Source organism: Crocuta crocuta, unplaced genomic scaffold (genome assembly GCF_008692635.1).
Source record: "Crocuta crocuta isolate KB4526 unplaced genomic scaffold, BGI_CrCroc_1.0 scaffold463, whole genome shotgun sequence".
NCBI classification, from domain to species: Eukaryota; Metazoa; Chordata; class Mammalia; order Carnivora; family Hyaenidae; genus Crocuta; species Crocuta crocuta.
Window position 1 is genome coordinate 1,102,931 of NW_027527929.1, and position 12,956 is coordinate 1,115,886.

General features: G+C 42.3%; 1 protein-coding gene across 9 annotated transcripts in view; it reads left to right on the plus strand.

Moving 5' to 3' along the window:
• Positions 1-545: 545 nt before the first annotated feature.
• NEK4 (NIMA related kinase 4) overlaps positions 546-12,956 on the plus strand; it is a 39,899-nt gene continuing 27,488 nt past the window's right edge. For 8 of the 9 annotated variants that reach the window (XM_077749670.1, XM_077749679.1, XM_077749612.1 and 5 more), the window contains exons 1-7: positions 546-805; positions 2,946-3,212; positions 4,143-4,340; positions 4,523-4,630; positions 6,048-6,202; positions 7,931-8,072; positions 10,381-10,758. In XM_077749670.1, coding sequence (XP_077605796.1) covers positions 713-805; positions 2,946-3,212; positions 4,143-4,340; positions 4,523-4,630; positions 6,048-6,202; positions 7,931-8,072; positions 10,381-10,758 — 1,341 coding nt within the window. In that variant the 5' untranslated portion in view covers positions 546-712. The remainder of the gene's footprint in view (positions 806-2,945; positions 3,213-4,142; positions 4,341-4,522; positions 4,631-6,047; positions 6,203-7,930; positions 8,073-10,380; positions 10,759-12,956) is intronic. The other variant, XM_077749663.1, reaches the window with a different exon arrangement.

The window sequence follows — 12,956 nt, forward strand, 5'->3', positions numbered from 1 at the left end:
CACAGTGCAGGGGTTTGGATGGTTATGAGAGTTCTTCGCATTTCTTTTTTTTTTTTAATGTTTTATTTATTTCTGAGAGAGAGATAGCATGAGCAGGGGAGGGTCAGAGAGAAGGAGACATAGAATCCGAAACAGGCTCCAGGCTCTGAGCCAGCTGTCAGCACAGAGCCCGACACGGGGCTCGAACCAACGAACCAGGAGGTCGTGACCTGAGCCGAAGTCAGACACCTAGCTGACTGAGCCACCCAGGCGCCCCGAGTTCTTCGCATTTCTTAACGCACAAGCTGAAGTGTTTAGGGGCGAAGTGTACTGGTATCTTCAATTTCTTTTGAAATGGATAAAAACAAGATGTATCCCTAGATGCATATATTAACGACCGAAGCAGAAGGTGCGCGCAAAGACCAGCGGAGTCGCTCTGGCCGTCCTGGGCCTGGGCTCTATGGCGGGTCCTCCCGGATAGCGGAACCGCTCTGGCCGCCTGGCGCTTCGGCTCTGTGGTGAAGGTTTCCGGGCCGCCGGAGCGTGCGCGGTGCTGCGCTGGCTGGGATCGCTATGGCAGCGGCGTCGCTGTGGGCCCGGCTTCCGTACTCGCATCCGGGCCCGGCCGTCTCCGCAGTCCCCAGTACCGCGGCCTTTTGGGCATGAGCGGGGTCTCCCGCCGCGGCCCGCTACCCTGGCCGTCGCATCCCAACTTTGGGCCGGCGCCGGGAACATGCCCCTGGCCGCCTACTGCTACCTGCGGGTCGTGGGCAGGGGCAGCTACGGGGAGGTGACGCTCGTGAGGCACCGGCGGGACGGCAGGCAGGTCGGCGGGGTTGGGGCCCGGTAGGGGGTGGAGGGCAGGCAGCGACCGGTTTGCGGAGGCCGGCGTTCAAAGACTAGGCTAGGGATGGTCTGAAGGGGACTCACCTCGATGTCATTTCTTCAGCGAAACCGTCCCATACCACGAAGAGTAGGCCAGGCTGTACTGTGATATGCGCCCCAAACTGCCTGTAGTTCTCCTTTATAATATTAATTGTTGTGCTTGGTCTACACACCTTCCCCACTCTGACAATTCCGTGAGATCATTCATTCCCAGGATCTCACACAGTGCCTGGCGAGGATTTCTCTTTGGATGAAGGACCCCCATACATCTGACCTGGAGACTTACCGGACTCACTTAAAACTCAGTTCATCACCTTACCGCCAAACCTTCTCCAATGGTCCTCATTTCAGTGGGTGGCACCACCAGCCATCCAGTTGCCCAAGCTGGCCATACCCAGGCGTCATTCTTGACACCTACCACGGCCACCGTTCATCTGCTCACTAAGCCAGCAGGCTTGTTCTCTATCCACTGGTACCACCCCAGTCCAGGACATCATTGTCTTCAGTTGAGTTGTGGCCATGGCCTCCACTGATCCTCCCTGCCACATGGCCTACTCTTCAACCCATCACTCTCATTGCCATCTCAGTGATCCTTCTAAAACTTACCTCTAACGTTGTCACTACTTCCTTTAAAGCACTTTGTCCCCTGACCCTCAGGATAATGAGCCAGTTCTTTAAAGTGGTTTATAAGTAGGGTGGCCATATAATGTATCATACAAACTGGGACAGTTTTGAAACTAAAAGGAGGTGCTCTTAATAATGACACCAGGACAGGGGCAGTGCCCCAGGCAAGCTAAAAGAAGATGTTCCTTCAAGTATAAGGCCCTCTAGCCTATTCTGCCTGGTGTCAGGTGCTGGTAGCTCTGCCTGGAACACACGCTCAGGCATAAGAGATTTATTCAGTAGAAATAGGGGAGGTGGGGGAGGTCATTAGATTTTTTGAGTGGAGAATGGGGTATTGGTTGTATTTGAGCAGCAGTTTACGTTTTACAAAGCAAGTTTGTTGAATAATGAATTATATGGACTATTAATTGGTCAAGGGCAATGTATTAGGTGTCAGAGGATACTGATTTTCTTTTAAATGGGAATAATTTTTAATGTTGAGAATCAGTGATTTTTTTTACATTAATTTTAATGTTTATTTATTTATTTATTTTTTACAAATAGTTTATTGTCAAATTAGTTTCCACATAACACTCAGTGCTCATCCCCACAAGTGTCCTCCTCCATGCCCATCCCTCCTCCCCCCCACATCCATCAGTCCTCAGTTTTTGTCAGCGTTCAAGAGTCTCTCATGGTTTGCCTCTCTCCCTTTCCCCCACCATTTCCCCCCTTCTTCTCCCCCTTGTTCCTCCGTCAAGTTCCTCCTAATCCTCCTATACGTGCAAACATATGATATTTGTCCTTCTCTGCCTGAGAATCAGTGATTTTTAACCTTATTAGGCCATGGATCCCTTTGATTATCGAATGCAGTCTGTGGACACATTCTGTCTGCAGGTGTATTTTCAAGCCATATGTTATATACTTTTGTAGGGGAAACTTAGAGGTTAAGGAATCTCTGCCACAGATTTTATGATGGATGCAGTTGTATGTTCACATGGACCCATCTTTTATCCATTAATGAAATTATAAAATGCAGATTGGAAGTATAACTTTTTTGTCACCCTCCAGCCTGCTAGAAGTCTAACCTATTGAAAGTATTAGTAAGTGACATGGGGCGCCTGGGTGGCTTAGTCGGTTAAGCGTCCGACTTTCGCTTAGGTCATGATCTCGCGGTTCGTGGGTTCGAGCCCCGCGTCGGGCTCTGTGCTGACTGCCAGCTCAGAGCCTGGAGCCTGTTTCAGTCTGTGACTCCCTCTCTCTCNAAAAAAATTAAAAAAAAAAAAAAAAAAAAGAAAGTATTAGTAAGTGACAGCAAATCTTTTTCCCAAGTTTGCACTTTGTGAATAACAAAATGAATAGGTTATCTGACAGACTCTGGGAGGTTGGTTTTGAGGACATTCAGGAGAACCCTTAAATACTCCTAAACCTATAAAACTGTATGCTTATTTGCACCCTGTAAAATCATGTTTTCTCTGTAGTACGTCATAAAAAAGCTGAACCTCCGAAACGCCTCCAGCCGAGAGCGGCGCGCTGCTGAACAAGAGGCTCAGCTCCTGTCTCAGTTGAAGCACCCTAACATTGTCACCTACAAGGAGTCGTGGGAGGGAGGGGACGGTCTGCTGTACATCGTCATGGGCTTCTGTGAAGGAGGTGATCTGTACCGAAAGCTCAAAGAGCAGAAGGGGCGGCTTCTGCCCGAGAATCAGGTGGTGGAGTGGTTTGTTCAGATCGCCATGGCTCTGCAGGTACTATCCCAACCCTGAGCATTCCACTTGCTCCAAGGTGACAGGCAGATGGCAGGTGGATTTTAGGAAAATGCTTCATGAAAACCGAGAATGTATTTTTTAAAAACTCCATTTATGAAGTGGACCCAGTCCCTCTCACCATAGCATTCGAGTGTTTCTGAATGAGCCATGTCTCTGTGGAAGCGGATGTGGATTTCAGTTTGCGGGGGATGCCAGTTCTTTGTTCATTTACTGTTCATAGCAAAGCCAATTTTAAGGGCCCTGAGTCAACAAAGAGCAAAGAATGACCATTTCCGTTATCAGCTGGTCGGCTGTGGCATACTGAAAGGTGGTTGGGCTAATTAATATGCCGAAACTGGGGATTTGGGCTTTAACCCTGCTGTGGCACAGGGAATAGAAATGCAAAACATGTTTGTGTTTGAATATATGCATAGTCAAAAGTAAGACTGTTTATGAAATACTACTTTGGAACTGAGCAGACTGGTCCAGAAGTGATTGACCTTGTTTAAATTCTAAGATACTCTCTTTAAACAAAAGTGATCTTGTTATATTTGAAAATGTTATTAAGCTGAAGATTACATGAGTGTGAGGGGAATGTGTATCTGACTCTGTACAAGCTGTCTTTCTACCTTCAGTGAGAATTTGTAAGTGTGTTTTAACTGGATCCATTTAATGCTAAATGGTAAAATTGTCAAGATATCCTAGAACGATTTTGAAGACTATTGGGCAAACTATGCATGGAACTTAATTCCTTGCTTTGGGAAGTTGTGAATCAGACTTTTTGTTTAGAGATTATAAAACAATAGTGTTTTGTTACCTAGGTAACTGAGACTCTTTAACTCATGCAGTTGTTGCTGGTATATAAGAAGACAGGAACAAGTAAGTAGGTAAGTATATTTATATTTAATGAAGTTTTATTTCTCTCCTCAGTATTTACATGAAAAACACATCCTTCACCGAGATCTGAAAACTCAAAATGTCTTCCTAACAAGAACGAACATCATCAAAGTGGGCGACCTAGGAATTGCTCGAGTGTTAGAGAACCAATGTGACATGGCCAGCACTCTCATTGGCACACCCTACTACATGAGCCCTGAATTGTTTTCAAACAAACCCTACAACTATAAGGTAGGATTGGGCGTATGCCAGTTCACTTTGTCTCTAGGACAGTATTTGTCACTTCAGAACCCTTCAGATAGAAGAATTATGTGTGAATTGGCTCAAGGAAAGTGTTTTGGTTTTGGTTTTTTAAGAGGGAAAATAGAAGTAAAGCATTCTGACATTTAACTTTTACTGTTTTTCTTTTCTAGTCTGATGTTTGGGCTCTGGGATGCTGTGTTTATGAAATGGCCACCCTGAAGCATGCTTTCAATGCAAAAGACATGAATTCTTTAGTTTATCGGATTATTGAAGGAAAGGTAAAAAATATTCTGGAACTAATTGTTTTTAATATTTGGAGCAAACTTAATGCACTTTTTAAAGTAGCTGTTGGCAAAAATGAGTAATTGATGTCGGTTGGATAGGGAAAAATGGTAGGTCCCTTCTATGGGGAAGGTTGAACTAGAAAGAGGATTAGAGGCATCTGGGTGGCTCAGTCGGTAGTGTCTGATTTTGGCTCAGGTCCTACATGATCTCACAGCTCATAGGTTCAAGCCCCATGTGGGGCTCTGTGCTGATAGCTCAGAGCCTGGAACCTGCTCTGGATTCTGTGTTGCCTTCTCTCTCTCTGTCCCTCCCTCATGCATGCTTTGTCTGTCTCTCCAAAAAAAAAAAAATATATATATATATGTATATATATATATATATATATATAAGAAAGAGAGGGGATTCATATTTTTTAATATTAATTTGTAAAGGTGGCTTAATTGTTCTGAAGAATTGGCTTTTTGAAAGCCTCCACCTTGTAGCCACAGAATGTGCAGGTGCCCTGAGATGATATTGGAAGCATCTTCTAAGCAGTTTTGGTTAAATGAACCCCATCTAAAATAAGTCTCCTCTGGGCAGAGGTACCCATTCCATTCCCAGCTTGCTCTGTACCTGCTGGTTGGAAGACACTTTGTAACAATGCAAAATAATAATAATAATAAATAAAAATAAAGTGAGTCTCTTCATTGAACATTGAACATGTTGCTCCTCTGATGATCATCACAATCACGAGCAAGCAGTTAAGAACTGCAGAAAGCAATGCGTGTGATATAGACAACCTTCTGTGTCAGCTCCATGAGTCTGGTTGTCCTCTAGTGTCAGGCGTCTGTACACACCATTAAGTTTTAAAGCTATAACCCACTTACTGATTTTAATATTATGCCAAGACTCAATTTCTTAATTTCAAATATTGAAAACACAAACAAAAAAGTGAAATTTGCCCATAATTCCACTACTTAAAGACTCGAACAAGAAAGGAGTGAAATTGCCCTCTCCTTCAAGTCTCTTCTACCCTCTGGAGCTAACCATTACTAACAATTTTGTGTGTAGCCTTCCTAGCATTTTCCTGTCTGTATGAAGACATACATGTCTTTATTATACGTGCACATTCACACACAGGTACTTTTATTTTTATTTATTTATTTTTTAATGTTTAGTTTTGAGAGAGAGCGCATGAGTGGGAGAGGGGCAGAGAGAAAGTGGGGCCGAGAATCCAAAGTGGCTCTGTGCTGACAACAGAGAGCTCCATGTGGGGCTCGAACTCATGAACTGTGAGATTATGACTTGAGCCGAAGTTGGATGCTCTTGTGGGTAATAACTTTAAAGAAATATTGGGAAACCTCTACCTTTTCTTTCAGACTTTTCTTCACAAGACCGTAGTCGTAATTGTGATATCATTTCTCTTTGTAGCTGCCACCAATGCCAAAAGACTATAGCCCAGAGCTGGCAGAACTGATAAGAACAATGCTGAGCAAGAGGCCTGAAGAAAGACCGTCTGTGAGGAGCATCCTGCGGCAGCCTTACATAAAGCGCCAAATCTCTTTGTTTTTGGAGGCCACAAAAGCGTAAGATACTTCCCTTGCAAATTGGTGGCTAGATACATGGAGTAAAAGAAGGTAGCTTGTATAATTTTCATGTTAGAATTTATGGGGATTTTTATATTTTTATTTATTATTTTCTTAAGTTTATTTATTTTGAGAAACTGAGAGAGAATGCATACAAGTGAGCTGGTGAGGGCAGAGCGAGAGAGGGAGAGAGAGAATCTTTGTGCTGTTAGCACAGAGCCCAACAAGGGGCTTGAACTCCCGAACCTTGAGATCATGACCTGAGCTGAAATCAAGAGTCATATGCTTCATGGACTGAGCCACTCAGGTGTCCCGGTGATTTTTTTTTTTTTTAAACATGAAAGAAAATTGTGTGCTTAGGGCATGTGTTGAGGTTTATTTAATTGCTAAAATCAGAAATCTAGAGAACCATTTAGAGAATGACTTTAATAGTCCTCAGAGGAATCCAAGACCTATCAAGTATAATTCTTTCAAAAGAATATATATTTTAGAAACCATATGAAGGTGAGATTATCTAAGAAGCCTGTTACATTATGTGCCATGTAAGGTAATAGTCATGTTTAAAACTTAGCACTCAAATTTGATAACTTTTGTAAGTTTCCATCTTCACTCATATAAATCTCCCAACAGAAAAATTTCTTTCTTTGACTGGCAGGTGTTACCCTCACTAACCAGCTGTTTCAGGATCTAAGAGTTAGGGCTGGACAAGAGCTTCATGAGCTCTGCCTTGTGACATGTTAGATTTGAGAGCAATACTAGAGAGGCCCCAGGGGAGAAAGAAAGACCATCTTTTTATTTACATTGTCTGTAATTTTCCATCAAACAGACCTTTGGCCTTCCACAGCACCGGTCTCACCTCCCATTGAACTCTCCGAAGGGTTAGGTAGCTCAGTTGTAGGACTGTCACGCTAAGAGTTGGGGATATAAATCCTATACACTTCTATTCTGTAAGTCCAGGCTGAGCATACCCTCAAACTTGGCAAAGCAGTTATGATTTAGTCACAAACACATGAAACTTGAAAATTATGCTGGTTCTTTTGTACATGAGGTAATTTCTCAAAGATTTTTTATTTTGGAATAGTCTTGTCTTTATAGACAAGTTGTGGAGATAGTGCAGAGAGTTTATGTATACCCCTCGCCCGGTGTCTCCTGTCATAGACATCCACATACCATGAATGGCATCAGTGCCTTACTGTTGACTGAACTCCAGACTTCATTTGGCTTTCACCAGTTTTCCTACTCAAGTCCTTTTTCTATCAGGATCCAGTCCAGGACCCCACGTTACATTTAGTCCTCCCGTCTCCTTGGTCAGCTTGTGTCTGTGTCAGTTTCTCTCTTTGTTTTTCATGATCTTGATTGTTTTTGAAGAGTCGGTGAAGCATCTGACTCTGGATTTTTGCTCAGTTCATGATCTCGTGTTTCGCGAGATTGAGCCCTGCATTGGGCTCTGCGCTGGCAGCACAGAGCCTGCTTGGGATTTTGTCTCTCTCTCTCTTTCTCTCTCTGTGCCCCTCCCCTGGTTGCAGTCTCTCTCTCTTTCTCAAAATAAATAAATAAACATTAAAAAAAATACTGGTCAGGTGTTTTGCAGAATGCTGCCTGTTTTTTGAAAGACTATTCTCTCTAAATGGAGCAGTTCTTTGATTCTTGCACACATTTCCTAATATACATAAAAACCTTTAATCTTCACTATACTGATAATAATTTTTTCTTTTCTTCTTCATAAAGAAAAACCTCCAAAAATAATATTAAAAATGGTGACTCTAAATCGAAACCTGTTGCTGCAGTGGTGTTTGGAAAGGCTGAATCAAATCATAAAGTCATTCCCCTCCAGCCTCACTCTTCTGAGGGCTCCAAGACATATGTAATGGTATGTTTCGTTTTAAAGGGTATGTGCTTTAAAATAGTGGGTATTCAAAGCAAGTTATATAACATAAAGTTAACCATTTTAAAGTGAGCCATTAGTTGCATTTAGTACATTCACAATGTTGGGCAATCACCTTTTCTATCTAGTTCCAAAACATTTCATATCACCCCAAAAGGAAACCCTAGACCATTAAGTAATCATGATCATTTCCCTCTTCTGTTCAGCCCCTAGAAACCACCAGTGTGTTTTTTGTCTCTATGGATTTGCCAATTCTGAGTATTTAATATAAATGGAACCATATGGGGCGCCTGGGTGGCTCAGTCGGTTAAGTGTCTGACTTCAGCTCAGGTCATGATCTCACGGTTTGTGGGTTCAAGCCCCACATCGGGCTTTGTGCTGACAGCCAGCTCAGAGCCTGGAGCCGGTTTCGGATTCTGTGTCTCCCTCTCTCTCTGACCCTCCCCTGCTCACACTGTCTCTCTCTCTCTCTCTCTCTCTCAGAAATAAATATAACATTAAAAAATAAATAAATAAATGGAACCATATAATATGTGGCTTTTTGTGTCTGGCTTCTTTCACTCAGCATGATGTTTTTGAGGTGTCGTGTGTCAGCACTTCCTCAGTTTTTATGTCTGAGTGATAATTCCATTGTATGTGTACACCAGAGTTTGCTTATCCATTCATTCACTGGTGGGTATTGAGTTGTTTCCACCCTTTGGCTATGGGTGTGAACATTTGGGTACAAGTCTTTGAGTCCCTGTTTTCAGTTCTTTTGGGTATATATAGAGGAATGGAATTGCTGAGTCATGTGGGAATTCTGTGTTTACTTTCTGAGCAGCCACAGTGCCATTCTCCAAAGTGGCTGCACCATTTTACATTCCTACCAACAGTTCACAAGAGTTCTGGTTTCTCCATGACCTCACCAGCTCCTGTGATTTTCTACTTTTCTGATTCTAGTCATCCTAGTGGATGTGAAGTGCTGAGTGTAGTCTGGATTTGCATTTCCCTGATGACCAGTGGCATAAACTACCTTCCCATAAGCTTCTTGGCCATTTGTATTTCTTCCCTGGAGAAATGTCTCTTAAGCCCTCTGCCCATTTTTTAATTGGGTTTTTTGTATTTTCGTTGTTGAGTTCTGAGAGTTCTCTCTATATTCTGGATACTAGCTCCTTATCAGAGGTATGATTTACAAATATTTCTTCCCATGCTATAGGTTGGCTTTTCACTTTTTTTTTCCACTTTATTTATTTTGAAAGAGTGAACACGAGCAGGAGAGGGGCAGGGAAGGAGGGGTGAGAGAGAGAATGAGAATCCCAAGAAGGTTCCACACTGGCAGTACAGAGCCAGATGTGGAGTTCGAACTCACAAACCGTGAGATCATGACCTGAGCCAAAATCCAGAGTCAGATGCCTAACCGACTGAGCCACCCAGACACCCTAGCTATTTTACTTTCTTGATAATGTCCATTTATGCACAAAAGTTTTTAATTTTGATGAGAGCCAATTTATCTTTTTTTCTTATGTTGCTTGTGCTTGTGGTGTCCTATCTAAGAATCCCTTGCCAAATCCAAGTTCATGATGATGTATGCCTATGTTTTTTTCTAGGAGTTTTATAATTTTAGGTCTTGTATTTAGGTTGTTGATTCATTTTTAAATTAAAGTTTTTTTTATTGTGGTGAAATATATATGAAAGAATATGCCATTTTGAACCATTTTTAAGCATACAATTTAGTGGCCTTAACTACATTCACAATGTTGTGCAAACATCACCACTATCTTCCAAAACCCTTTCATCGCTCCGAGTAAGCTCTATACTCAGAAAGCAATAGTCCCCCCATTCCTCCTGTTTCCAGGCCCTGGTAACCTCTAATCTGCTTTCTGTCTCTATAGTTTGCGTGTTTGAGATAAGTGACTCATACAATATTTGTCTTTTGTGTCTTGCTTATTTCGGTCAGCATGTTTTCAAGGTTCACCCATGTTGTAGCATGTGTTAGTACTTCACTCCTTTTAATGGCTTTATACTATCCCATTGCATGTGTATACATATTTTGTTTATCCATTCATCTGCTAATGGACATTGAGGTTGTTTCCACCTTTAGGCCATTGTGAATAGTACTGCTCTAAACATTGGTGAGGAAATATCTGAGTCCTTCCTTTTTGGTTCTTTGGGATGTTTACCTAGGAGTGAGATTGCGGGTCGTGTGGTGATTGATTCTGTGTTTAACTTTCTGAGGCACCTGCTGTTCCTTTTTGACGTAATTTTATGGGGTATGAGGAGTGCTGTAATAAATTAGAAGCATGTTTTCACTCAGGGTGAAGACAAATGTTTGTCCCAGGAGAAACCTGTGGTCATTGGCCCCTTGAAGACACCAGCAAGTCTGAAAGGCCACACCTCCAAGCTGGACGTGAGCAATACTGCAGAATCACTAGCCACGATCAGTAGAGTGAACATTGACATCTTACCTTCAGAAAGGAGGGACTCACTGAGCGATGGCTTAGTTCAGGAGAATGAGCTAGAAGGTAAATGCAGCACTTCCCAAGTGAAGGAGAAGCTGCAGGATGGCACGAAGCCCAGTGCTCACCCCAGAAACCTGATTCCCACATGGTCCTCTGATGATGTCGCTGTGGGAAGGAACGATCCACTGACTCCTCTGCAGCCCCTAAACACAGACCAGAAGCCAAAGGACCAGGTGAGTGCTACGTAGGGGGTGTTAGTTTCAGAGAGAAGACTGGAAAGTGCAGTTACGCAGCTGCGGGTCGTGTTGTTTGTCGTGCTCTAGTTGGTGTTTTGGGAAAGTCAGTTACTCTGTGTACCAGTTTAAACGTTATACAAACTGGGGCGCCTGGGTGGCTCAGTCACTTAAGCATCTGACTTCGGTTCAGATCAGGATCTTACGGCTCATGAGTTTGAGCCCCATTTTGGGCTCTGTGCTGATAGCTCAGAGCCTGGAGCCCGCTTTGGATTCTGTGTCTCTCTCTCTCTCTGCCCCTCCCCCACTCACACTCTGTCTCTCTCTCTCTCTCTCTTTCAAAAATAAAAAAACGTTAAAAAATTTTTTTTAGATAAGCATTATACAAACTAAAGGATAGGACTCAGGGCTTCTTAGATCCCTTCTGTGCCCTGGCATAGGGTATTAATGGGAGTAGGGTACTTGTATGTTTTTTCCCATTGCTTTGTCACTCTTCCTTAGACCTCCACATGGATGGGTATTCCAACAAGTAGGTAACATATTTCTTCTTGGAAAGTTAGTGATTGATCTGATTTCTTAAGAATAAAAAAGAAATTTATGTGTTGGAACCAAAGGGGAAGGAAAAGAAGAAAAAAAGGAAATGAGCAAAAGGATTTTTATACTAAGAGACTATTCTGAGTAACTTTAAAGGTTAACTTTTTTTTTTAACATTTACTTATTTATTTATTTTTTTTTTTGAGAAACAGAGACAGAGTATGAGCGGGGGAGGGGCAGAGAGAGAGAGAGAGGGAGACACAGAATCCCAAGCGGGCTCCAGGCTTTGAGCTGTCAGCACAGGGCCCAGTGAACCCACAGACCTCAAGATCATGACCTGAGCTGAAGTCGGACGCTCAACTGATTGAGCCACCCAGGTGCCCCAAAGGTTAACTTTTACTTGAACTTGGAAAGAAGCCTGAGTTAGGTGAAGCATGGCAATAGCTGAGGATTAGAGAGAAAGCCAGAACGTTTGGTGAACTTTTCATTTTTATGTGTAAAATACTCTAAAAATATATTTAAGATGTATATTGACTAGTTTTATAATCTATGTTAAATATACTTAAATTTGATATATTTTTGTATTTGATAAAATCTTTTACATAGATATGTAAAACTATTTTATACACTTATATTCAAATTTTTTAAATAAGTTTTTATTTTTGTGGGAAAGTCCAAGTATAATGCTCTTGTCACTTAAAGTCATTGGACTGAAATCTTAAGCTTTCTTTGGACACTGGAATTCTTAGTACTTTGTAGATAAAATTATCTGTGTTCTGCTTGGCTCTCAAATTATATTCAGGTACACTTATTTTTTTCTAATTTTATAGTACTAATTTAACGTTCTTAGTCTGTTTATAGAGTTATACAGTCATCACTGTCTAATTCCAGAACATTTTTTGCAATGTTTATTTTCTTTTTTGAGAGAGAGAGAGCACATGGAACCAGAAGCAGGGGAGGAGGGGCAGAGGGAGAGAGAGAATCGCAAGCAGGCTCCATGCTCATCATGGATCCCAGCTCAGGGCTTAATTCCACCACCATGAGATTGTGACCTGAGCCGAAATCAAGAGTCAGAGGCTTAATGGACTGAGCTACCCAACTGCCCCAGGAGATTTTTATAACCTGGGAAAGAAACCCTGTACCCACTAATAGTCACTCTCTATTCCTCCTTGCTCTCAGCCCCTGGCAGTCATTATCTGTATGGATTTTCTTATTCTGGGCATTTCATGTACAGGCATACTTCAGAGATATTGTGGTTTCAATTATAGGTCATTGCAGTAAAGCGAATATTGCAATAAAGGGTGTCACATGAAATTTTTGGTTTCCTAGTGCATATAAAAGTTACGTTCACACTATAGTCTAACTGTCATCTGAGCTTTTAGGAAATCATAATCTTTTTGCTGGTGGAGTGTCCTACCTCAATGTTGATGAGTGTTGATGAGTGTGAAGTATGATGCATTAGTCGACTCTTCCTTTACTTGACCACTTGAAGCCATTATAGGATTAGTAATTGGCCTAATTTTCATACTGTGTCTCAGGGAATTAGAAGTCCCAAGAAGATGGAGAGGTGGGGGAAGGGCCAGTAGGTGGAGCAGTCAGAACACACACATTTATCAATTAAGTTCGCTGTCTTTTGTGGGCAGTTTGCGGTGTACCTGAACAAC